Raw genomic sequence first — 27636 nt, 5'->3', positions numbered from 1 at the left:
ATAATAGTCATTATTGACTTTCGAATATGATTGATATTGGTTGAAAGAAAATTAAGTATGATTTCCTTTCCTTGCAATGTAACTTTATTGTAAAAAATGAAAACTATTGAGTTTTTTTAATTTTTTCCAATCTAGTCTACGTCTAAATCAAAACTAAATTGGTTTTTCTTTATCTTTCCTACAGAAAACCAAAACCACCCTAAAGCTGAAGGAAAACTTAAACTGGATTTTCAGTGAACTATACGGCCGTGCTAAGCACAGTAGTAAAAGTAGTCATACCTGCACTTTTGAACAAAATTGAGTTATTGTTCTCTGTTTCGTATTTTACTCGTATTAATAAAATGTTTTAGGGTCACTTGATTGGAAGTTATTCTTTAAAAAATACTGAAAAAAAAAGCCATCTGAATCAAATATATGGATGCGCCAAACTTTATAACACAAACGCAATATCTCAGTTTGAGCTCAACTGCAGACTCCCCTTTTGTGCTTAGCACTGCAGTATACATACATTCGGTTCGCACAGTTAGCAGAAACATAGTTCTGTGTTTAAAGTTATGCTTGTTTGTTTCACGAAGAAGGAAATTTAAAATATAATATTTAAAATGAAAATTGTAACATAATCTCAAAAAAAAAAAAAAAAAAAAAAAAATGAGTACTGTGTGGGCGGGAGAGCAAAAATTCCTATTTAACTCTAATTACCGATTTTACTGCTTATATTTTTCAGCTTGATAACTTCTTAAAATGTACCTTACATTTTTTAAACATATATAGGAAAAAAAACAATTTTTCGAAGACAATTACAACTTTTAGGCCTCTTGCTATACACTTAAATATGTTTTATTTGGATAAATATTTTTATGGTACATGTAAGGCTATGGGGACAACGTTTTATAAACATGAACTTTCGAACTTCGCAATTTTTTTTTTTAAATTTGGCCTAGTACACAGGGCTGGTTTACACTTTCAGGCTCAAGTTGGCATGGGTTGCAGTTGTTCAAATTATATGAAACGTTTTTACAATAATTTTGACTAAAAGAAAAAATATAAGAGGGTGTGCGACTTTAAAAATCGACTTTCGTCTTTTTGGGGGGATGGGGGATACCTTAATATCTATATTCTCACCTCTAACGGTTTCCCTAGTTGATATTATTGAGAAGTTTTTCTGAAAAAAATTACATTTTTTTGCAAAAAGTATTAAATGTTTTTTAATCTACATGCAAATTATATTATCATAGAACAACTTGCATTTTCAAAGTTAGACAGTATTTTAACATACAAGGAGGGGGTGAGGGAGAAGGAAATAGTGTTAGAATTTAAACATTAGAAATTTCAGATTTATCACTTTTTGCTTAAAAGTTCAATTAAAACGTCCTGAAAAGATGAAAAAAAAAATTCTATCCCCTTTGAAAAAAACGTTTTTTTTTCGTTTTTTCCGAAATTTTTCGTTTTTTTTTCCGACTGTTATCATCTCTAATATTGACTAAAACTAGCCGGCAATGTATGACATGGTCCTTATTTTACACATTTTTTCACGCAGTGATGTGCCCAATATTTTTTCTGAAATCATGCACAATATGTGTATGCGATCATAAGAAGTTGCTTTATTAAACGTACAGAAATGTACACTAAAAGGTTACTTGTGGCTAAGGTTACTTGTGGGAAAACGGTGGTTAACATAAAAAAAAAAATTTTTTGCTCCAGGAAAATTTAAAAACTTTTGATAGAATCTGAATTATAAATGAAATTTTTTTGAAGCTTGAGGGTATACGCTATATGTCTAAAAAAATTTTGAAAGTATACGGCGTATATGGAGTATGGGAACACCCCTGTTCTTCAGGCATGCGCAAAATACGCCACAGCGTCGCCCTGCTACTGTTACCGGGGAAAAAATAAGTGCAATGTGCAATACCTAGAGAAAGCATGTAACGATTATCATAACTCATATTTTGGATAAAAAAAATATCTGGCCTTCGTTTCCAATAACTGGACACTCTACACTTTAAAGTAAGACAAAACAACGTTAAATGAAGCACAAACTTTCAAAAAGTCATTTAACGTTGTTTTGTCTTACTTTACTGTTCAGCACAAAGGTATATATTTATCTTACTCTACATTTTGTCATTGACATATGAGGCAGTGAGAAGCAAAATGATGTAACTGGAAAAATTAAAAATTTGGAGATAACCAGTCCACATGGTAGGTGAACGAACCTCTCCTCTGTCTTGGGGCAAGAGATGGTACTAGTAGTCCTGGTAGTTGCTGCTATATAGCAAGATTTAAGAAAAAAAAAATGAATGAAAGCCTACCTAGGATGTTATCTTTAAAAGTGTTTTACTCAAAACTTGAAAATGTCCTCTTACATCCCTTTGCTTTTCACTGCCTCATATGTATGACTAACCGTACATCACCTTCATTATCTTCAAAGATGAGAGTGAAACTTTTCCAGTTCTGGTTGACGATGAATTCGGAGAAGGCCACCGCCAGCGTCTTGCTGTCGGGGAAGAAGTTGAGGGTGTGGCTGCGCGGCAGGGTCCGGGGGGCCCAGTGCGTCTGCAGGAGGGGCATCTCGAAGGCGTCGCACGTGGACTGAGACACCCCCATGTTGGACGGAGACTCAGGGCCGATGATGGCCGCCATGCCCTCCTCCAGGAAGTCGCATGCTGTGCGAAAATGAGAAACGTATACAGTAAAAAAAGGGTGTGTCTCAATTTAGCATCAACTGCTACACTGTTAAAAATTTGGGAAACTTTTATGGTAAATATTACTGTAAAATAGTGTATACAGTAAAGAAAAAAAGTTACAGTAAATTACACCGAAAAAATAAACTATTGCGACGTGACTTAAAGTGTGAAGCAGGTAAAACCGTATTTTACCTCACTCGATGTGTCACAACTCGTTTGGTGGACAGCAAAGCCGCCAGCTAACCTGAAGGTCTCGAGATCGATCCTACTCTTCACGTTTTTCGTTTTTTTAACTCTTGTTTAATCTACCGTAAAATGTTACAGTAAAAAAGGGTTTTTCTCTTAAAGTTACTGGTAACATGTATGCCAATAACTTTTACCGTACAATTTCAGGATTTTCTTTTAACAGTACGTTTTTCCAAACTAAAATGCAGGCTCAGTTGGGATAAAAGAAAACATGTAGCAGTTTAAAACAAACTTTATCACCACGTGGTAATTTTTGAAGACACTTTGTTGGTAAGTGAGGGAAAGAACAAAAAAAAAAATGAAGACATTTTGAGAGTTTCACCAATTTACAAACAACTGTGTAAGCGTCATAACTTTTTTGAAGATATCGAGAAAAAATTTCTTTAAAAGCATTTTTTATCTTTCCACAACAAGTCTAAAAAGGCAAAACATTTGGTTTCGCTTTGTTTTACTTGTTAAGGGAAAGGTTACTAAAAACATTTACTTATAAAGTTCCCTTTCCCAGTTATTTTCGATAAATAATTTAGGCATTTTCATTTACTCCAAAAGTACTGTACTGTGAGTAAAAGTAAACATGCATTTTTTTTTTCATTTATTATGTTTCTTTGGAAGATTAAATTTTGATTTAAATTACATTTTGTGTGTTTTTTACATACGTTCATCACTTCATTCAAGTTTTTTAAGTGATTAAAAAAAGGGGGATTTTGATTATATTAGGAGTATTCAGCAGATCTACATGAAAGATACGAACCACAGATTAAGCATTGTTGGCGCAGCACTTCTTAAGCTACTACACTAAATTGTCTATTATTTCGTGGCGCGTATCAGCCTTATGGGAGAACAGGTGGAGTGTTTCGATTTATCCGCTAGTGGGGGGGGGGGGTGGAATGATTTTAATCGCTAATCAACATTTTTTAATTCAAATTTTTCGTATCCAGTTATTGTCAGAGAGTTTAATCTAGGGCACAATGATCAAAGTTGTATCTCTCAATTTATCCCATAAAAAGGGGAAAATCTAAAGTATAAATTATGCTTCCCTTACTTCAACTGACCCTACCTCACTTTAGCGATAATTGCAGCGTTTTGATAAACCAAAACGTACTATATAATTAATAATTTAACATCCCAAGATGGAGCCGTGTAATTGCAATATAAATCGGTTGAAAAAAGGAAATAGAAATAAATTAAAGCGATTATATTACAACAGCAAAGCAATAAAAGATGGTAGGTGCTTCAAAAAGGAAAAACTCGCCTTCATCAGTATTTAAAGTTGAAAAAAATATGTTATCAAAAGCAAGATAAACTGGATTAGAAAGTTAAAGATAGTTAAAGTCAAGAAATAGAAAAATCTCGCGCGATGAAACCTTTGTTCGAAGCAAACGTATCGATCCTGTTCAAATTAAACTAAACAATTCAAGACAATTTTATCTTTCCTCCAAAAAATAAAAAGACGTGGTTGGTTTTCGAATGCTTTAAACATTGTACATGGATTTTTTTCGTATGATATATGTGGGCTGTACACTTATACGGGAAAATTACTGTATTTTAAGAATACCCAATTCAGAGTACTTCATTTGTGCATAGTTTCTAAATTTAACCACACTAATTTCTAAAGCTACAATAAAAATACAATACATATTATTAAAGTTTCCTAAAATAGACCGACTGCTTTCAAATATTTATAATAGGAAAACTGTTAATGATAACATAGTAATTCCTGCAGAAAATCCACATGGTGGGCGGTAAGCGTTTTCTACTCAGAGTTGAAAATTTTAGTTCAAACGTTTTCCAATAGTTGACGCTGTTGATAATAAACCTTTGAATTGAAGATACATTAAAAATTCAGCCATACTCTTACAAAAAATGTTTTAAAAGACCAAAACTACACAAAAATATTTTCAAAATGTCTACCGTCGGCTATAATCACATGTGGCAAAATTTAATGAATGTCAATTCCTCCTTTTTGATTTACGGGTTTACTATCTGAAGAACTGTCTGTTGAAAACATTTTGAACTAAAATTTAAAACTCATGGGGAAAAAATTAACTCCCCTTCACAAGAATTTTCTGCAAGAATTAGTTTTTAATCATTAACCGTTTTCCTTCTATAAATTTTTGAAAACGGTCATCTATTTTAGGACACCCTGTATATATGGATATTTCAATTTAAACGTTTACTATGCATGATACAATTGAAAAGTGGCCATACGTATAATAAAAGTAATCTAACGCATAATTAGTATAAATATAAAGACAGTGCGTTGTTTTTCCTCTTAGATAAAATTTATTGTGACTTAATTCCTTTACTATTACTAATTGTATAATTAGAAATATTCAACTTAACATTTCATTTAAAGAGTACATTGCTACGTAAAATATATAATTGTCAAAAACATTTTTTGAAGTCAACGCCATATTCACACTTTAAAATTTCTGCCCACTGAAAACTTAATTTCCTTTCAAAAATTCTCATAACTTAGAGAATTGAGACAACAATTCTGCAGCACTGGATTTCACTTTGTCCTGATGATGACAACAAAATTTCTTTGACAGTTAGTCTTCACTTTTGTTATGAAACCTGTTCCAAAAACTTCTTTTAGTTGATTGCAAAGGAAGTAAAAATTCCGGAAACTTTGAAGAAGTAAATTTAATTTTCCTTTTGAAGTTTTGCTTCCAACAAAAGCACTTACGTATTTCTTATGTTTTAGCTTTAGAACTTTATGTTTCTCTTTCGCCTTGTCTAGTTTTTCCTTTGTTCTTATTTCATTTTCATCCTTATGTTAAAATAAAAGTAAGCTCTGTTTCATATTCAGAAAATGGTGGTAAATGTCGGATGTTCTACTAAATCAAGCAAATCTTCAATTTCTTTTTGCGTAGTTCTAAAACAGCACAGTTAGATAAACTGTATTTTAATTACTTTAGATAATCACTTGTCGTCCCCCTTAACGTCAAAGTCCTTAATTGTTTATTTATTATGGTACATTCTCCTTATTTCGTTTAGTGACATTTCTTAAAACCAGATTTTTTTTTTACTTTATTGGGTCATTCCATAGAAATGTCAACCTCAACCTCAGAAAACAAATTTCCACAAAGCCTTAATTGTGACCTATCATTTCATTCAGCATAATTTCTAGTACATAAATCCAGTAACAATTTGCAAAAATTTCATTCGGTGTTTTTCCTATGGCTCTAAACGTGCGAGGTTGTAGAAAAGGCTTAGCATGTGCAAAAAACATGTGTCTACGTTTTCTTGTGTAATGTAAAAACTTTTGCAAATTTTTAAAAGAACTATGTTTATTCTAAATGATTAGATGTTAGCCCAATAAAGTTGACTTTTCTTTTTGCATACATTATAAGATAAGTATTTTAATTAGTTTGATTATTTCACTGAAAATATTTACGTTACGTTAGTCACGAAAATGTGCTATTTTCTGCTTAAAAACTGAACCAGATGATTGAACGAAACAGCACTTTTTATTTTCTTACATCTGTGTCATATCTACTTAAAAAGTGCAAAATATTTATTTCAGTATCAGTAGATATAAAATAATTAGTGTGACTAACGTAACATTTGAGCTGTGACTAACGTAGCATTTTAAAAATGACTGCTAATATTTAAAACTTATTTAATTTACTGTACATTTTCATGAACAATTTTGAATCTGTAGGCATTCTATATTGATTAAAAATATAAAGGGTGAAAAATACCAGTAAAGTTACATTGTATAGACCTTCTGTTTACTTAGAAAAATACTTTTTTAAAGGTCTTTATAAAGTTACTTCTAATTTTCAGAATTATTAAAAAAGAAAAAAAAGGTGAGTAAAGCAAAATGAGTACTTTGCTGAATGTGCATTCAACACAAGAATCCAAGTTTAAGAATTAAGATAATAAAAATATAGTCTTAACAAAGGAGAACGTCTCTATTTTTTAGAAAATACATCTCCACCTATTTAAAAATGAAGGTAATGGCTGCTCGTTGGAAAACATTTGAAGATGTTACATGATACAGTGACAATCAGTGCTGCTGCCATATATTTCAGAAAATGCAAGAATGATCATTTAGAAATTCAAACATTTGCGGTGATTTCTTGAATTAAAATGCATTCTGCAAAAACATTCGAATATTTTTTTTGTCAATATTACATTTTAATTCAAAAGCATGCACAACATTATTCGTTCGATTAATCAGTAAACCTTAAAAAATAATATGCCATTGAAAAGTACTACGGAGTTTCTTATGACGATAACTAGTTTATCGGCAGAAATACTAGAATTCGGTGAAACTATCAATTTGTATAAAGTTAATTCTTTAAAAGAGAGAAATTTAGGATTTAATTAGCCCAAGAATAATGTTATTCAGTTTGTAAAAGCAGTTTTTTTTTATTTGTTTATTTTTTTTTCGCACATTCAAACTGAGTTAATTGAACTGAATCCTTCCAATAAATTTCTTACACTAATATAGAAAAAAAGTAAAGAAAGAACCACAATGCAACAGAAAAAAAGGTTCCTAAAAATAAAAGTAATATAAGAGCAAGAAATTAATTGTAAAAATGTGTTTTATATGCATTCATTACTTGTTATTCGATGGTTACGTTAGTCACACACAGGTTTTCGTAAAAGTACCATTAAGGGTCAAAAAAGTTTCATCTGTAACAAATCCGTAGTATATTTTTGAAAATAGATTGTTTACTTCTTACAAATATATCGGCCAATTTTAAAAGCCTGCGTAAGTTTCAGAAAAATTTGCCTCGTAACATAAGCATTGTTTCTCAGGGTTGCAAAAATGTTACGTTAGTCACGATGCCTTTTTTTGTAAAAAAAAAAAAAAAAAAACACCTGCCAGCGCTTATTTTGCTTTAAATTCTTGGTAGAAATGAAAAATAGTCACTTTGTACATTTTAAATCTGCTTATTAAACCAAAACACATTAATTTTTACTCCCGGTGTAAGTAAAAAGAGTTTGAAAATCAACTGCGAATGTTACGTTAGTCACTAAGGAGTGACCTTATTATCCTTTTGACTCTTATTTAGTTATTGATTTTTCAAATTAATTTGAGAGCTTTTTTTTTCACTTACTATTTAACAAATTTTTTCAAAACATTTCAGTCATTTTACAGTTTAAAAAATTAGTGTTAAATGCTGATTCAAATCGAGTAATATAGTTAAGTAGTTTGCTTGCTTATTTACGCATCATTACATACGTTGTATCATGATCTAACTTGATACACCCACTAAGAATAACGTTTCGAAAACATCATTTTCATAAAAAGTCACTTAAAAATGCACACAGTGTAATATTCTCTTTCAAATCTATTTGTCGGCGAAAAGTCGTATTTCCACAGGTGAAATAGTGGTATTGTTTAATGAAGCAGCTTCACAGCGTAATGTTTCACCATTTATTTTAAAAAAAATGCGATTTGTTTCTATTTTCAAATTTCTATACGTGTGTACGGATATTGATAAAACTATTTTCTCCATCACAAAAGTTAATAAAGTGCATGCTATTAAGTTAAAAGAACCATATAGTACTTTCATAGTATTTCTACAGCAATATTTAATTCGAAATGCCAAAATGTTCACTTCACTTACAAAAAGAATAAACAGTTCCGAATTAAACTCAGCATTCATTATTTTTAGCACACTCCCAAAATAATATGCATAATAAATTAAATCAGGGCTGAAAAGATACGTAACGTTTCCATAAAAATACCGCAAAACCTTTTTTAATAAGCATAAATTAGGAGCCAGCAACTGATGATGTTTTTCAGAAGCTCTCAGATTGCGTAATTAGAAGAAACGCAGTTAGTTGGCTTCCTGTGTTTTTGTTGCAATTAAAAGTGAAATACGAATAATAAAAGTCCTGGAGGAAAAATGTTTAGATGACGTAAAAAAATAAACTCCTTTTTGTGAAAATTGCAACACCATGAAGGAAGCATCATAGTTAAATGAAATTTAATACACGAGTGAGTGGTAATTATACAAAAAAAATGATTACATTTTCAAACCAAAAACAATAAAAAGAGATAGAAATTAGTATTTTCTGAGGTCACTACGCGCCGCAATAACAGCTGCTACACGACTCGGCATGGAGTGAAACGAAGTTTGAATATCTGCCTGCGGAAGAGTATTCCATATTGTTTGTACGCGCAACCAAAGTTCGTCTGTCGAAGCAACAGGATGAGGATCACGAACAAGCCGCCGTCCAACGAAATCCCACACATGTTCAATCGGTGACATATCCGGGGAATATACAGGCCAAGGTAGAAGCTGTATCTACTGCGAATCAAGGTAGGATTTGACAGTCCTGGCGATATGCGGACGAGAATTATCCTGCTGGAATACAGCCCCCAGCAATCCTTGCATTAAAGAAATAGCTTGGTGCTGTAAAACTTCGTTCATGTATCGGGTACTGCTCAAATTGCCCCTAATTCGTAGTAATTGTGATCCTGCATGATATGCTATGGCATCCCAGACCATAACTCCGGATGTTCATCCACTGTGGCGTTCGATAATGCACTCCGGAACGTGCCGTTCACTGGCATAGCGCCTGACACAAATTTGGCCATCTTGGTGCCACAAATTAAGCGGGTTTCGTCAGAAAAGACGACTTGCTGCCAATCAGCACGCCAGCTCCTATGCACATTGGCCCATTGTAGCCGCAGACGGCGATGGTTTTGCGTGAGAGGAATCCTGTATAAAGGAATCCTTGCGAGCAGCCTACGCTGCAGCAGACGTGTTCGAATTGATGAAGCACACAATTTAACACCTGTAGCTCTTGACCACTGTGCTGCCAATTGTCTAGAAGAAGCTGTTTGGTCCGTCAGCGCAATACGCACCAGGTGTCTGTCATCGCGAGCTGACGTCACATTTCGGGGTCCACTCCCGGATTTCTGAGCTGTCCGACCCTCGTCTGTCCAGTAATTCACAACACGCATGATTGTGCTGCTGGCACGCTGCACACGAGCGGTTACTGCACGATTAGACAATCCAGCTTCACGAAGGCCGACGATTCTGCCCCGTTCAAACTCCGAAATTTGCTCAAATTTCGCTTTCTTTCGTCGAAGAGGTATAGTAAAGATTCAGTCAACGTTTACTCTAGCGTATAACCACCGATAATCATACAAACCTCGCTACAGTCGTCTATTTATATTCGGTTTGATTTGCTGTTCAGAGGGCGCTGCTTAGCATATGCATGCGCTACCGGTCTGCAATTATAATCATTTGCATAGCATGCGTTACTTAACATTTCCTGCAATTTTCAGCTGAATCGCGTAAGTGCTTCGTGGTGTTGCAATTTTCACAAACAGGAGTTAAAAAACATACAAAAATCCGTCCTCTCTCCTTATAATATTGGTATAGATTAAGTTTATTTTTATGTTAAATGTTTTGAACTGTTAGTCAAGTGCATGCGAGACAAAGAAAATGAGGAAACCCCTTCCCAAAAATTTGAATTTTGGGTGCCCTTGACTATAAGCAGTCAAAAATAAATATAAATCAATAGATTATTAATTGCAAAACACATACTTGCTGACATGATTTAAAGACTTCTAAGAGAAAAATTGTTCCATAAACAAATTTCATGATTAAAAATTTTATATATCAGGGTTTTTATTAATTTTACTGTGTGTGACTTACTTCTAATAAGTGAAAATATAGATTTTCTAATACCTTAAGAAAATCTATATTTTCAAGAAATGATTGCTTAAACCTGAGAAATTAAAAATTATTTGCTTCGAATAGAAAAGGAATTACCTCGATCAAGCATTCTGCCCTCCGCCCCTTCATTTTTTTTACCTGTTCAGCAAGCAGGTTGCAATCCGTTCTAGTTGAATTTTTCTCTTCTATGTATACTAGCGCACCAAATTCCTGTTTTTTTCTTTTTCTTTCTTTTCTGACCTGATGAGTAATCCGGGCCTATCCGTAAAAAGGTAAACGCATTATCAGTTGCTAAAGTGAAGCATATTTTGTGACTTTTTCAGACTGTGTGCCTACTATATTAATTACCATATTTGAGACTCAATGAGCATATTATAGTATAGCCCTACTCTTCCTCAATCGTCCCATTTTTAAAAAATGCCAGAATGTCATTTTGTTCAATCTTTTCCCAAACCTGAAATTTGATTCAACAGTTGCCATTGTACCATTGGCAACTGTTCAGTTGCCATTGTACCATTGCCATTGTACATGAGTCAGTAGTGGCCATATTGTTGTTCAGAAGTGGTCCACGGGAGGCCACCACTAGATCGCACAATAATATTATATCCGAAATGAGGCAGGTTATTATTTAGAGAGATTATAACCTATTTAAAGGAAAATCGGGCTGATTTATGAAAAACCTTCCTGATTCAGTAGTGGCCACTTTTGAGTTTCCCAACTTTTTTGGTACCAGTAGTGGCCAGATCAACTGTCAGCCAAGAAAGCAACTATTTCGAGTTGAAAACTCTCCAAACATGATCTTTCACATTTAATAACATAGTTGCAGCTCTAAAAATTTTTTAACATTGTTCTATTCATAATACAACACAATGTTCATATGCCTCGTTATGGAAAGCGTTAAAAGACAGTTGAAAAAACATGGACAATCCAGACGACCATACTAAATAATTTATAACAATTATCCATGAGGCTCTACCTACTCCTCCTTGAACTGCTCACTGCAATAGAGCTTGAACTTTACCTCCTACAAGTTTAAATCCATTGGGAGACCTGGAGTCCTTATTTTTCAAATATAAACCTTAAAGTGGCCACTACTGGTGCGTTTACCTTAATTGAATTGAAGCAGTGCAATGGAATCAAATCGTGATTTAAAATTTATTTCGATGAGTCTAATATTTGTTGAATTTGTATTCGTAGAAATGAGATTTCACTGTTTTGTTTTGAGTACCATTACAACAAAATTCCCATTTCAAGCAACAAAATTTGAGGTTTTTTTTTTTTTTTTTTGTTCCTTGTAGCGCAGTTTAACTATAATTCATTACTTCAATACATACTTTCCGTTTTAAGCAAATTCAAACGATAAAGATATTTTTAGAGTACATTTCTAACAAGCAACATATTTGTTTTTTCTTTTAATCCGAGAAAAGTTGTTAGCAATTAAGCAAAACAAAAATAAATCAAGCCTCTGAATTCGAACAATAGAGCAACGAAATATATTATGAAAACTAACATTATGCATATAAATATTCAAATGAAAATAATAAAAATGAAATGTTATAGAATTTTGGGATCAACGTAATTAAGAAATATGGCACAAATGAAAGTTTGCAAATAGAAAATTAGTACAGACTTGACTTTAAACAAATAAAATATTATTGTTAGATTCAAAAAAAAAAAACAAAATCCGAGACCATCAATTTTGCCCCTTGTTGAATTGACATGGATTCTACCATTTTTTTTTAAGACAGAGAGTATATACAGTAATAAAGTGCTCAAGAAGTGAGCAGCAATGACAACTGCACGCGTTCAAATATATCCTTGTTAAATCATGAAATTCAATAATGTGTTAAAAAATTAACACTCGATGGAGGTTTTTTCTTCCCACCCTACGTGAATATGATGACATTCCAAAGCCCTTCTGTTTTTCTATTTGTGGATATAAACCTTTGTAAATTGAAATACAGTGTTTTTCAAAGCAATATTATTATTATTTGTAACAAATTTTGACTCTTTTTTTTTTACAGGAAACATTTTCTTTTTGGTAAGGCATCTAAAACTGTTCTGTGTTCGTTACAACACAAAAAGGTTTTTCTTTTTTTCTTTTTGCTTTCGTGTATTTAAAGTATGCTATTGTTATTCTTCAAAGATTTCTTTTTTTTGTGTCCTATATTTTGTCAGCTAATTATTTAAGCCCTAAGTAACTTAAAAACCCGACGCGATGAACAAAAACTTAGACCATTTTCGGACTCAGAGTCAATAAATTGTTCGATCACAAGTCTCAAATCTAAGACATCCGAATCGCTGCTCCTCCCAGTATTGTTCCTTTCTTTCTAAAGAAATGACACCACGCTATACAATTTCAAATATTTTTAATACCTCTTTGTGATGATTTGATTTTTTCTCTGTTGACGCTGCAACACCAGCATAGATAACGAAATGATACTTGTGTTTAGAATCATTCGCGTCCTGACTGAGATATGATTCTTTCAAAACAAAAATAGAATCGGTCTTATCATTCTTTTTCCCGAAGCATAAAAGAAGAAACTAAAAATCATTGAAATTTTTGGCAAGGGAACAACGGTTTATTCCAGTCTTTTCTTTCGTTCGGTTATAAAAGCAAGAACGGTTCTTACTTATTTCTTTTGTTGCTGGAAGGAAGACAAACTGACGTCAAATATTTATCATCAAAGTTCACTGATGTATCTGCAGTTTTGGAGTTAATTGTAGCCAAAAGTGTACTCAGAGCCAAAATAACTTTTACGACTCATAAATGTGTGTCGAGAGAATGTTATCCGTTGGCCGCAGTTACATTTCATCTCATTACGTAGACTTGGGTTATAAAATTAATTGTAGCTTTTGCATTCAAAATCTTACTCATGCCTTAAAACTCAGCTACACAAAAAAAAAGTTATTTATTTTTAAAAAGTAAGAGCGTAAGAAATACGAACCATTAAAAGTATATCATCATATTTCTTTTAAGTTGTTACAATGCAAAGATGTTACCAAAAAAACATCCAATAGCACAAAGAAATAGAACTATTTTGTTTCTTTTAAAAACATCATCTTGAGAGGAACCACTGCCGTTCTTAAAAGTTCTACTAAAATATTGCCTAAAAGTAATTTAAGTGTTTCTCTTTCTGCGATATATTTTCTTGTTTATTCAATGTATTCATTTATTCCTCATATAATTTACTAAGCTTCTGTATTTCAGCGTTCAAGAAAAATTAATTTTTTTGGTTGCTAACTTTAAAAGATTTTTTATTTAGTATTTTCAAGGGTACGTTTCTTGCCTTTTTTATCTAATTTTCCCCACTTTCTTGAACCACAGAGTAGTATTTATTTAATTTTTCGTTTAAAATAACTATGAAAAACGTTTGCTTTTTGCAGATTTTTTTAAAAAAGTTCTTAAAAAGACCAACATACTTTTTATACACAATTATAAGTATTTTTATAGTTTCTTTTGTTATCTGTACACGAATTATAAGTTTTGTCGTTATATTCCATAATTAGTTCTCAAAATGAACGTAGACTATCTGAATTCATAAATTATTGATTGAAAGAGAAATTAGATTTGATAAAATCGAAAAAAAAAAAAAAATGTAGCGTATATATAGTACAACTGTTTCTGCAGCACAACAAACTTCTCTTTCAGTGTAACGGGAGAAAAACGAAATTTAAAAGCAAAACGAAAATAAAATAATGAATTAAAAAACAGAGATTTGCTACAAAACAAAACATGTAATGCAACTATGAATTGAGGTAGTGAGAATTAAAGGGATGTAAGTGGATATTTTCAAGTTTTGAGTAAAACGGGTTTAAAGGTAATGTCTTAGCTGGGCTTTCATTGAAAAGTTTTCTAAACAATGCTGTATAGCAGAATATCACAGGGCTACTTGTATTATCTCTTGCTCCAAGACTGTGGACATGTTCAGCTACCATTTGAACTGGTTATCTCCAAATTTTTAATTTTGCCACTTACATACCTTTGCTACTCACTGCCTCAATTGTAAAGTAATACTTGCCACAAACCTGGTATCTGTTTGCATGGTGCGTAATTAATAAAAAAAACCCAATGAGCTATTTTGATGGCAAAAAAAAAAAGTTTTCGTGATAAGCTTAGATCGTAGAATGATATGAAGATCGAAAAAAAAAGTTTTTGACAAAGAGAGCTATTTTTCTTTTTACTTTGACGGTAAGATAGTTGCAAAGAGCAGGAATCAAGTAGTAACCAAGAAGAAATCACTTCAGAGGATTGAAAATAGCTAATTTATGAAAACGAACCACCACAAATCATTCTTGATGCGATGTTACGTCATAAGTGTTTAGTAAGTGTAATGCTAGAAAGAGCTTCAAATAGGTCGTATAGGCACATTAGTAATAAAAATTGTTGTTTCACACGGTTACAACTCCAATAACAAGTAAACGAGTCTGCTCAAAAATTAAATCTTAAATTGTCATAAGAGGACTTGATCAACCACGAGACATCTGCTGGCACCCCAAACCTATGTTTCACCTTCTCAAATACTGTTTATTCATCTCAAACGCATTACAGGAAACCTGGGCTTCTGGTCAAATATTTAGCGCACATATTCACCAGAAACTAATGGGCAAAACATAGTTATAAATTGCGTAGCAGCTAGCCATGAACTACTCTTAACTCACTTGAATGATGTTATTAATCAGTGATTACATCATAGATGATATTTTTGCTTTGAAGGGGAGAGGGGGTTCAGTAGAAACACTTTTAGAAATGCAAGACAGATAAATTTTTAAGTTCTTAGCTTATTTTCACAGGAATATTTTGAATCTACAGAAAAAATGTACTTGTTAAAATAAGCTACAGATTGCTTAATGTACTCAAATTTTAGAATTTTCATTGTCATTAGTGTGGAACGCTTGTATTGAAATGTATAAGATATAAGCCATTTCTTGGTCATTATTTTCTATAATACAAGCCATTTTTTGTCTTATTTTTTGTTTAAAACCATTACCCTAGTGCACACGAAATATTGCATTTACGCAGTGACAAAAAAGCTTTGAGATAAGAATGAAAATAAAAATAAAGAATTAAAGAATTACGCTTAAATACGATATAGATTTTGTAATGAATTATGCTTATCAATGCAAGATTTTATGTATACCATATATAGTTAAAACCAATAAAAATCTTATTTCTCTAACATTTCATAACTGCGCAGCGACGACATGTCCCTTAATTTATACTGGAAAATGACAAGAAAAAAAAATATTCACATATGTTTCTTTTTTTTTTACTGCTGAAGTACATGCTAATAAAACTATTACAATATGGATTAAATGTTTTAATACAGGACAGTTTAAGGTTATTATATGACCCACCTGAAAAAATATACAAGACATTTCACACAGCATTACATGAAAAATGGCTTCGAAAATTCTCAAAACTGTTCCTTGGCCAAAAAAAAAAAAAAGCCGATATCGTAAAAAACGGAATGAAATTCTCAGAAATCTATTTCTCTTTGAATGCCAGATGGCATCTTTTGTCAACTAAATTGCATCTGGAAATGATGCCGCAGGAAACGTTCCACAACTAATTTGATAATTTGTTCTGTGCAGCTTCCATTCTTTGCCCTTTATTAGTGCAGAGACAGGTCATTTGTCACGGGTGCGACGTCACAATGGGCGTAATTTTCACATGACTACCCCGAGGACAGAAAATTCTGGTATTTGCTATGATCGATGCTTTAACACTTCTTGTAGGACATCAAATAAATATCGTGCCATTTTTTTATTACCAATTTATTGCTTCATCGTTTATAAGAAAATATAGATTATACAAGCATAGATTTATACACATAGATATATTTTGTATAATCAGAAAATTTTTACAATATAATTTGTTTTGTATTTATAGTAGTTTATTTGGCCCTTAAGGAAAGAAATTCTTTAGAGACACTTATATTTTTCTCTTTATGGACTTGCAGTAAAACTTGTGAAGTTGACCACCCTTGTAAGTTGTCCACCTGTCTAAGTTGACCGCTATTTTCAGGCACTGAATTAGATCTATATCATATAATTCAACCTCTATAAGTTGACCACCTGTTTAAGTTGACCACCTAAGTAGTACACCGCAAGTGGTCACCTTACACAGGTTTCACTGTACTATGATAATACTCTCATCAGCAAAAATGACACCACAGGAAGGCAACAATCTTGTCCAAACAGTTTTTGCTTAAATGGCTTCCATAGTAGGAAAATGAAACTTAATAAGCAACTAATGGGAGGTGGGGGGGGGGGGGAGATCATACAGAAATGTCCCTACGGAGCGTAGCCCAGGACCAATTTCCACAACGAGGAAATGTAAACAGGCCATCATTACAAATTTAGCAATGCTTGATTTGATTTCATAAACATGACACCTTTTTCCAACTTTGACTTAACTCTTTAATGTTGCTGAAAAATATAGTTAGACATTTTTGATATAGGGCTCCCTACGTGACTAAAATCTTTTCTCACTGCTTCCACTTGAGCATGTCAGTGTAGTTCACAGAACTAAAGTTTGAGCAACGAACGTCTTACTTTCTGTATGAATTCAACTTATTTCTTTTAAATTTAAAATTCAACTTAGATTGTACCTGTTTTGAGAGCACGGAAACTATCCTGAGGAGCAACTCTTTTCACTCTTGCTGCTAATTTAGTCCTAGGAAGCTTGGACTCATCTGTGTTAATGATTTCGATGGTTTTTCGAAAAGCAAGCTCCTGTTGGTTATCATTTGTTTCAAAAAGTCCACCTAAGAAGAGAAAAAATATTATTTAGATATGTATTGAATAATATCTGTAGATCTGCATTTCTTATGAACACCATTTTTAAACAAACAGTTCGTTTAAAAATACTTAATGACAAAATGCATTAAAAAATAATCAAAGCCCAAAACTGAAAAGCTCTGAACCTTTTAAAAGTCTAGACATAATTTAATATTTCAATATTTCATCTGAATACACATTTATGATTAATGGACCACTAAATGAATGGGATTAATATTTGATGAAACTACTAATTAAGATTATCCACCGTGTAAACACATTTCAAAGTTTCAATGACTGGCACATGTTTTATGAGTATGTGAATTTTTTTGCTTATTTTACATTTAATTATTTCTTGCAAGTTTTCGTTTTTAAAGGGTTTAGAAAATATACTCGTTAGAGATATATTGCACTATCAATTTCAAGCTTTACCATTATTATGAACAAAAGAAGAAGAAGTTCAATCATTTTTTGGAAGAATATATTTCTTCTAACGAAAATACGCTTTAGTTTTCAGCATCTATCGAAGGTATTAATGCCATTTGAAAGCCAATACTGTCAAGAATTTAATTTTATTTCTTCTTTTAGCTCTACTGTTTAAATTAAACTGAATTCAAAGAAATGTTGAAATAATCAGTCCAATTCCTTTTTTAATTAAAAATTTGAGTTTATTTTGTTTTATTATATATATATATATATATATATATATATATATATATATACATTTTGTTTTTTTAATTCGTGAATACTTATGCAAGTTAGCATCAGTACTATTAAAAAAAAAAAAAAAATGTGTCGAGAAAAGTCATTTATTCTCTAAAACAATTTTTAATTTGATCCGACTGACGGAGACATCTATTTCCATTGTTTCAAAATACTTTATTCACGAGTTCAGTGTCTCTAACATTTTTTTAAAAATGAAAATCACGTAGCAAAGAAAACAAATAAAGCACGAAATTTGAAGTTTGCTTTATGCTGCAATGCCAGAGCTTAATTTTTCCAAGACTGACTATGATTGGATCTTTGAAATGAAAGATTATGGAACATTCGTTGTACGTGTGACCTGCACAAACATATGAATTTATATTTTTTGGGCATACTCACTTGAAAAAAAAAAAAAAAAACGTCAAAAAAGAATCACCTAACTGGAGAAAAATTAATACAAATAAATTCAGATTTGAAAACTCAACGAACTCAACTATTAACAAACGTTTTAATAGATCAAATTGTTATTCAGTAATCAGGAAGGCTTATTGTAATAACGGTTTAAAAAGCATCTTATTTAGTTTACGTTCGACGAGCACGACTGGTAGCGACCGGTTGCTTAATCACGTGGCAGCAACGATGTCAGCGGTTACTAACCGGTTGTTTACGAACCAATGCTTCATCGAACGCTTTCGGTTAATCACCGGTTACTTGCGCAGACATGTCGCAGACGAATAACACGCAGGTGAAAAATACAAGTAATTGGTCAAACATGTCACGTGGTTCCATCAACCAATCAACCAGCTAGAGTTGCGGTCGACCGGTAGATCAGCCGGTGAGGCTCATAAAATGACATCAGAAGCAACCAGTTAACCGGAAACTCTCAAGAAGGCTGCGATTAGCAATCGGTTACACACCGGTCGATCGGCGAGGTTCGTCGAACGCAAGCTTAATGTAATAAATTTTCAATAAACCATATCGTTGTTGTTTTTCATTTTGATCACTGACAATGGAATATGCCGCTTAATAGAATTATTTTTTGGAACTTTTTAGAATTATTTATTCTATTAAGCGGGTTCGACTGTACATTGATTACTTGAACAGAAAAGTATAAAGTAGATGCGTTACTAATATCATCTTTGCGTTAAAACTTCCGTATAAAATAGAATATGTAAAAAAAAAATCAATATTTTTAAAGCCAAAAATTTAAATTTTATTGCTATTCAAAATAAGAATTTTCCGACGGAGTCTTCGTTTGATGTAGTTGAAATGGATTTCTTCCCTATCTCTTTCGATTTTCAGAAAATTTAAATTTCATTCATGACTCTGTCCGATTTCTCTTTTCACTGCCATTTGTTTTGGCAAGCATCCAGTGGCCTATAAGATTTAAATTTGGAATAGATAACAAAAAGGACGTATAAAGATTTGGGCGAAATAAACATTCTCGATATTTTTGGAGAATATACTGCAAACTCATACCGAAGAGAAAACCTATTTGGCTACGACTTTTATGATGGAAATGTATCTACATGTTGAGGAAGAAAGTGCAACATCAGGATTATTAAATGGTATTTAGTGAGCGAGAACTTCAAAAAGTACCTTTGTTTGAATTTAAAATCAATTACATTTGTACAGACCATTTTTCATAGATATTTGCATAGTACATATCAAATAATTAAGAAGATATTATTATTAGTGGTATAATAAACGATACCATGTGAAAACCTTCCTGAATTTTGAACATACGAATGTTTTTAAAAAGTAAAATCTGTACATCAGAGACAGACGGACGTAAGTCAAAAAATTGCAATTTTCAGTTACAGTCGAACCCGCTTATTAGAATATCGGATAAAAGAATATGCCGCTTATTAAAATATATTTTCAATGTACCAAACCAATGTAATGTGTTATTTAGATCCCGGTTAATGGAAGGTCTCTCTTAGTAGAATTTTGTACGTGGCAAAATGGATGTTCCATTAAGCGAGTTCGACTGTATTTAGTGCATTGTACATAAGATCATTTTCTGAATTGAGCCATGTGAACATGATTCTCAATTTTTTACCAGGGTAAAAAGAAAACGTGTTCCATCCTTTGCATGAGCCATAAAAAAAATTCTCCTATCTCCGGTAAAATTTTCATAATGTGACTTACGTCCTTCTAGCTCTGAGGTACGGAATCGGCAATTTGTAGTACTGTTGCTAAGAATACTGTTGATATGAAGGTAGCTATAAACAACAACAAAAACACAGAACAAGGGGATTTTCCCTCTTCCCAGTTCATTGTATTAAATTCCCCAAAAGTGACATGGTTTATTAATTTGTCGTTTTACACAATAAAGCTTTCTTTATACTTTGAGATAAGGCTTAAAAACTGATTTTAAAATCACAAAATCCATGTGAAAGCAGACAAATTGTTGTTGCCTATTAAGATCTTTCTAAGCATCAAAAAACAGCCCTATTTATTCATACTAAAATTAGAGGTTGAGATAAAGAAAATATGTATAAATGTATACTGTTATTGGAGCACTTGAAATGAAAAAAAAAGAAAAGAAAAAACAGGGATCAGGAACATATATTGCATTACCAACGATGTGGAACGTGCACTTTTGAACTTTTAATCAAATGTTTAAATATTTTACTACTCTTTTGCTTAACTATTTTTTATGGGTTAATATTTCATTATGACAATTTTTTTAGACAAGTACGGTTCAAAAAACTAACAGGGCTGAAGCATGGTGCATTAATAACGAACATTAGTTGGCCATTAATGGGAGTATCGTAAAAATGTAGATTAACGGTGATTTCAATCTTTGTATCATTAAAAGTTATTTCTAAGATTTTAAAATAATTATGAAGAAATTTACAAATGCTTTAATGACAGTTTAAAAATGGTTCAAGCGTAGAAAAATTAATCGATACATTTAAAAATGCTTTACTGAAATATTAGCAAAACTCATCTTCCATATTTCTATACATAGCCATCGATTTTTTATTAGCTATCAAGAAAATGTCCTTTATTTAATTCCGAATGAGAAATGATATTATTTCTTATGTCCTAATTTCAGGCCAAAGAGGTTTGTCTTATATCTTACATATATTGTATGTTTTATTATACATAAAAAAGTGTGTAGAATATACGCATATATTATTTTTTCTGTCAGTAAAATGAATAGAATAAAAGAAAGAAAAATTTGGACAATAAAAAGAGAAACCAATACCATTAGACCATTAATTTTATTTACTGATATTTGTTGCAGTCTTTATTTGGTAATTTTAACAGAAGATAATAGTTCCGAATCATCAAGAAACATGGTATTTTTGACTTAGGCGTCAGTTGTTTAATGAACTATAGGTAGCTATAACGAAAAAGCTGTCGCTTAACTCAATCCTTTTGGGGCAAGCTTTCATCTCTTGATTGAAGTACAGAAAAAAAAAATCAGTTAAAAAATTTTGATTAATTTTTTTTTCCTTTCCTTAAAGTAAGCATATTTGACAATCATTCCTTTATTTAATATTGCGTTCCTTTACTCGTCTTGCAAATTTTGAAATAAATGGTTTTGCTTTTGTAATTTTGGGTACTGACTGCTATGTCAACTTATGACCAGGGTAATACATTAAGTAAATCACGAAACACAAAAAAATAATATTTTACCAAGATAATAATGTGGAAGCAATTTTCATTTTTATGCATAATCTCCAGAAAAGTTGATTCATCGCTTTATAATTAAACTCCATTTCCGGAAGCATACTATTATTTAAACTGATGTCTCATCCACAGTAGGACTTCATGTTGAACATTGTCATCATCAGCAAACTGTTTGCCACCAAGAAAATGTTTCAGAAGACCAAACTGATGGAAATTAGCCTGGGTTGTAAGGTGGATGCTGTTTTACTTGAGTTATCTCGAAAACAATGATGGCGACGTTCAGCATGAAGTAACACACTGTAAAAAAAATGTGTAACTTTCCTCCATTAAATTGGTGGCAGCTTAGCTAATAATGTGTAAAGTTACACATCGCTTGTGGAAGGTTACACCATGGTAATGTAACTATAGCGTAACGTCTCACACATTACTATGCAAGGTTACACCAGAATTTTCTGTATGCTTACAGGAGTGCTTGAAAGGCTACACATTATCAAAAATTGAGTTTTCATCTGACTTCCTTGAACGATTTATCAAGTTCAAACTTTTAACAATCAATATACACCAGTTATTTCAATATGCAATATTCAATTATTAAAATACAAAGAAGACATTTTTATTGCACTAAGAGTGAAGTGATCTGAGTCAGCAGGTCCGAACATAGAACGTGAATCTCACAGACTCGCAAAGCATAAGCTTCTACAGCTCGGCAACCAAGGTCGATTTGCTTTCCGCTAATAAAAGATTACCTGATCTGCACCGGTTCTGATATTTACGCACGCGCATTGAATTTCTACTGAAACCATAGTACAAGGTTCCTCCAATAATATGAGTGCTACACACTTCAGAATTCGTGTAACGTTACCCATTAATACTGGTAGCCTTACACATTTTTTTTTTTTTTTTTACTCTGTACATTCAACAACGCGAAGTTGCGATGAGGCAACAATTCAAATAATGCAGCTAGAATTAAAAGTCTGATAAAGCGATAGGATAAGTACATCTAAGACGCAGAAGATTATGTGGAAAAATAAAAATTGTTCCCAAATGATTATAATGGTATATTAAGTTTTAATCGTCTTTTGTGCCTGATTCAGTGACTGAACCTCGTACAAATGTCTGACTCATTTCGATAGACTTGCCTTCGAATGAAATACAAAAGCAAGAGCAAATGCAGTTATGTGCGTATTGTTTAACAAAATAGTCTTGTTGTACAATTAACGTAAAACCATCATAAAATGGCGCACAAACTTTCTTTAATAGATTGTTTTTGCCCTAACGACCCCTCAGTTGCGTGTTTTAAGCTATAAATGAATTATACACCACCATAATACTAAAAAGGGTACTTTATTTATCCGATTATTTATTGATGTTGCAGTACATTTTTCCAACTTAATCTACTTTCATTGCTTCGCCGTCTTTGTAGTTCTATTTGATTCGTTTCTCAGCTATGAAATAAATTTACGATCAGAAAAATTTGGAAACTGGAGGATATAAAAGAGATAAACATCCAGAGAGTATTATACTCAAATATCGATGAGAAAAGCTTTGAGAAAGCTTGAAAAGCATTCGGTGCTATATCATTTAAAATTGAATAAGAGCGCCACTCGGAAAAAAAGACTTTTGAACTTTATAAAGCAATTTATAAGTATTTAAGATTATCCTCTGATGATACTGTCTTAGACAGTCACTTAGATTTCCTTTTTTCCCTTATAACGCTGCTGAAGGCAAAAATCTAATAATTTGTCCATGAATGAAACATAAAAAATTTTTCAATTTATTTTATCCCAAAAGAAAAAAAATCTAATTTCTAATAGTATTATGAAATAGTTTAAGGCAATTTATTTATATGAGATAATGCATTTTCTCAATGTTCTTGCTTTGATAGAAATATAACACATTTGTGTAATACTGTCTATCTCATGGAAATAAAAATTAATTTAACATATTTATATGCAATTTACTTTTTGCTAAACGTATCAATTTTTTTACGCGCGCAAAGATATTAAGTTAATTTCGAATAATATAACAATAACAGTTATTACAATAACAGCTGTGCTGGTGTTGTCTTATATGTGTTTGAGAAAACTTATGGTTAAACAGTATTTATTTTTTGCAGTCTATTCCGTTATTTACAAAGATAAATTTTAATTATATTTGAAGCGAAGAGTTCTAATAATATTGGTATTTATAGCAATTACAAATATAAACAACAAAAACAACAATAATTGTAATCATAATAATTGTAATAATGATTAATAATAAAATTATTAATAACAATTTTAATACTTATGCTAAACATAATAATTATTATTTATATGAGTAACAACTGTAAGAAATAGTGATAATAATAAAGTTAAGTTACATTCATAATAATAACAATAAATTCAACATTTATAATTGAAGTAATAACTTGTATGTAATAATAATAAATAATAACAACAATAATAATTATAGTAATAAAAAACTAATAATAATAATAAATTAACATTAAAAAAATTAAGTTATAATTATAGTTTATCACTAATAAAGTAGTATACTAATAATAAAATCAATGTAATAATAATAATGTTGTCAAAGTTTCTACATTATTCATACTATTTCGCTATCAAAGCACTTCTACTTTAAAACACTTCAAGCATCCTTTTCAAAGATTTAAAGATACTCCACTTCCAAACTTTGAACTGACTTCAAAAATATCACTGATCCGTAAAACGGAATCTTATGATTGAACTTCCTATTAATCAAACACATATACCAAAGCAATATTTACTGCTGAATTTGTACGCTCAGGAAACCATTTCAATCAGCAGCTCTTCCATTTGGATGAAATTTAAACATCACTTGTGACAGTTGTCAGTGCCGCCGCTGTCTAAGATGTCTTTCAGTGAATTTACAGTCAAATCGTTTGGAATTGATAAAGGGAAGGGTGATGGAATTTAAATATCTCTGATATTGACATCGCTCTGACAAGTGGCCGTTATTAGGTAGAGAGTATCTTATTTAAGAACTAGACTTTCTTCCCGCTTCGGTTAATACTAAAAATCTTTGCACATGAAGCTGTAAGGATATAAGGATTAGCATTTCTGTTTATATCGATTACTTATGTTTTATAATTTTTTTTACGTTATCAATTTTGATTTATTTTGTATAATGAAAGGAGTTTGAGCATTACACTTTGATACATCTATATTAAAGTAAATAAATTTTTGACATGTGAAAATGATGGGTGTGTTAAAGCAAAACCTCTGAAAAAAATGATTGATGCTAGTTAGTAAACTAAAAATGTCAAATTTTACCCAGAATTTTATTTATTTATTCTTAGAGTTAGTTATAAATTTTCTGCTAGCACTTAAACATACACTATCTACGGCGTGCAGTTACAGATGAACTCTATAAAAAGTAATTTAATAGCAATGAAAAACATATACTTCAACTTCAAATAAAATTTTAATGAAAAACAATGAAGCGTAAGTATCCTCACTATATGTCTTTTTTTTTTTAATTTATGGGTATAAAAATTTTTGCCGCACTGTAAGGTCAATCCAATAGTAAGATAGAGTTTTGCTCACAGACGGTGTTGAAAAATTATGCTGCAAGTGCGATAATAACATTAAGAATCGAAATCTTTTTCTTTTTTTCTCAGATCTTTACTTTAACGGTTTTTAGGCGGTAATCTGTAGAGCAGTATAGCTATTGAGAGCTTGTGGTTTTGCTTTCTATGTACATTTTTCTGTGTACTTTTTTCAACTGAGCAAAAGTGAACAAAACGTAATTTTTTTTGAAAAATACATTTATTTATGCTCTTTGTTTTTAATAGTTATTAAACATTTTGGTAACAAAATTATTTCTGAACAAATTTTCCAATTACATCCTTATGCTACTCAAATCATTACCACAGCCGCGCTTTTTTTTTTTAGTTTGGAGTATGAGCTTTTTGGTTTTTCAAGGTTGTTTTCTTCACAGATGAAAAGTATGAATGTAGCGTATTTATTTTTTTTATTAATTCACAGAAGCTTATCTGCTTCAAATACATAGAAGACAATATGCAACGCGTCTTTGTCTTGAGAGAAACCGGAAATATTTAACTACAAAGTTTAAGAAATTACACCAAGGAATCTGTGGGAGTCGAGCCCATAACATCCGACTTACGAAGCGAAGCATCCAGCACTTAGCGACGGAGGCTGCATAGTCTTGTTTGCGTTGCTGGCCAAATTATTAGACTAAGAATGTTTTAAAAGCAAATTCTTTACTGATTACATAACTATAGACACATTAACGAACAGTGAAATAATTATCTAATATTTAGTATGCATTCCCTTGTCCTTGATGAACATTTTAAGTCTTTTTAGCATACTTTTCACAAGGTTTACACCATTTCTTAACTTTTTAAAAAAAGAGGTAAAAATTGTTCAAACTCACTATTATATATACATACTCACATACACATGCTCACTAATTACCTAAAACTAACTTTGAATATAACAGAACACACTAATAAAAAGAACTAGTGAATTGTTTGAGCTGATGGAGGTTATGTTTCTGGTAGGTAGATAAACAAACAGCATAAACAAAGCAGGCTGTGCTGCCACCTGCAAACATTAAATTATGCTAAAATAACGTAATAATCAGTGTACAGTATGTACTGTACTTTAACAATATAATAAATGGTATTTTAGCACAAATACTGCACAAAAACAAAAACAAAACAAAAAAAAAAAAAACTCTTTGGTCTAGTAATTTGGCCAGCACTGTAAGTTTCAAATTCCTCTAATTGAAGTAAATTAAGTAAAAAGGTGCGCTTTTTTTTCTTACTTTAATAATTCTGTCATACTAAAAAATTCTAATGAATATGTTGAGTGTTGCGTCATTCTTTCTGTTTAAAGCTGAAATGTTACTCACGCGCTCTACGTAAACCTAACTCACAGACAAAAAACATTCAAACATTTTAGATATCGAGATGTAAGAAAAATGCAAATACACTTTCTTAAGATATTCAAAATTAAACTCTTGTACTAAACAAGCGTGAAAGCACTCGTCATTATTATGCAAAATATCGGTTATTTCTGTTTACACTCGGTTGAAAATCGATACAAAGTAAACAATTGCCGCCATTGTATTTTTATCTATTTCTCAACTGAACTATAGTTCGTAATATATTGAAGATGTAACAGAAGAATTTCTCATTATATCTGATCAATAATCTGCTTTCCTGTTTCACTAAGAAAGGAACTCAGCTTTCAAAGAATTATCTTGAATGAAAGATTCATAAAGCTTGGCACAATGCTCAGAAAAAATGGAGGAATCGAAAAATCGAAATCCCATATCAGTTGGAAAAAAATCAAATGCTTTTCTCCCAGCTTAGTCTGCTAATACCAGACGCGTCAATAAATATGGATTTAGCTTTTTGTAAATAAAGCTTAGTAATTTATCTTTTAAGCATTCAACATATTCTACACAATGTTTTTGCGTTACGAAACATGTTACATCACTTTAAGGAAATCCACTTTACATTTAAAAATACTGTATACAAAGCAGACAGTGCTGCCACCTGCAAACATTAAATTATGCCAAAATAACGTAATAATCAGTGTATAGTATGTACTGTACTTTAACAGTAAAATATATAGTATTTTAGTACAAATAGTGTACTAAAAACAAAACAAAACAAAAAAAAAACCTCTTTAGTCGAATAATTTGGCCAGCACTGTAGTGGGGTCATGAGGGGACTGAATAACAGCGTGAGCTGTCTTTACAAGCCGTGGACCTCTGGTGCAACTGAATCTCTGACTGTCTGAAAAGAGTTATGACAGCTACTTTAAGAAGTATTGCACCCTATTATTGACTTCATCTACTCAAACAACGATGGAACCCTTAGGGATTGCATTGCACCACGTCGGACCAAAAACAATCACAATTTACTC

The 27636-nt window shown here is 31.7% G+C and overlaps 1 protein-coding gene across 1 annotated transcript in view; it reads right to left on the bottom strand.

Moving 5' to 3' along the window:
- Positions 1 to 26583, bottom strand: part of LOC129224256 (glutamate receptor ionotropic, kainate 2-like) — a 59776-nt gene extending 33193 nt beyond the window's left edge. The window contains exons 1-4 of the mRNA XM_054858683.1: positions 26528 to 26583; positions 20222 to 20295; positions 17197 to 17352; positions 2409 to 2660 (exon numbers count right to left, since the gene is read on the bottom strand). Coding sequence (XP_054714658.1) covers positions 2409 to 2660; positions 17197 to 17352; positions 20222 to 20295; positions 26528 to 26583 — 538 coding nt within the window. The remainder of the gene's footprint in view (positions 1 to 2408; positions 2661 to 17196; positions 17353 to 20221; positions 20296 to 26527) is intronic.
- Positions 26584 to 27636: the final 1053 nt, after the last annotated feature.

This window comes from Uloborus diversus, chromosome 6 (genome assembly GCF_026930045.1).
Source record: "Uloborus diversus isolate 005 chromosome 6, Udiv.v.3.1, whole genome shotgun sequence".
In the NCBI taxonomy this organism is placed as follows: Eukaryota; Metazoa; Arthropoda; class Arachnida; order Araneae; family Uloboridae; genus Uloborus; species Uloborus diversus.
The sequence above is the reverse complement of the archived record's forward strand: the minus strand, read 5'-3'. Positions and strand labels throughout refer to the sequence as shown.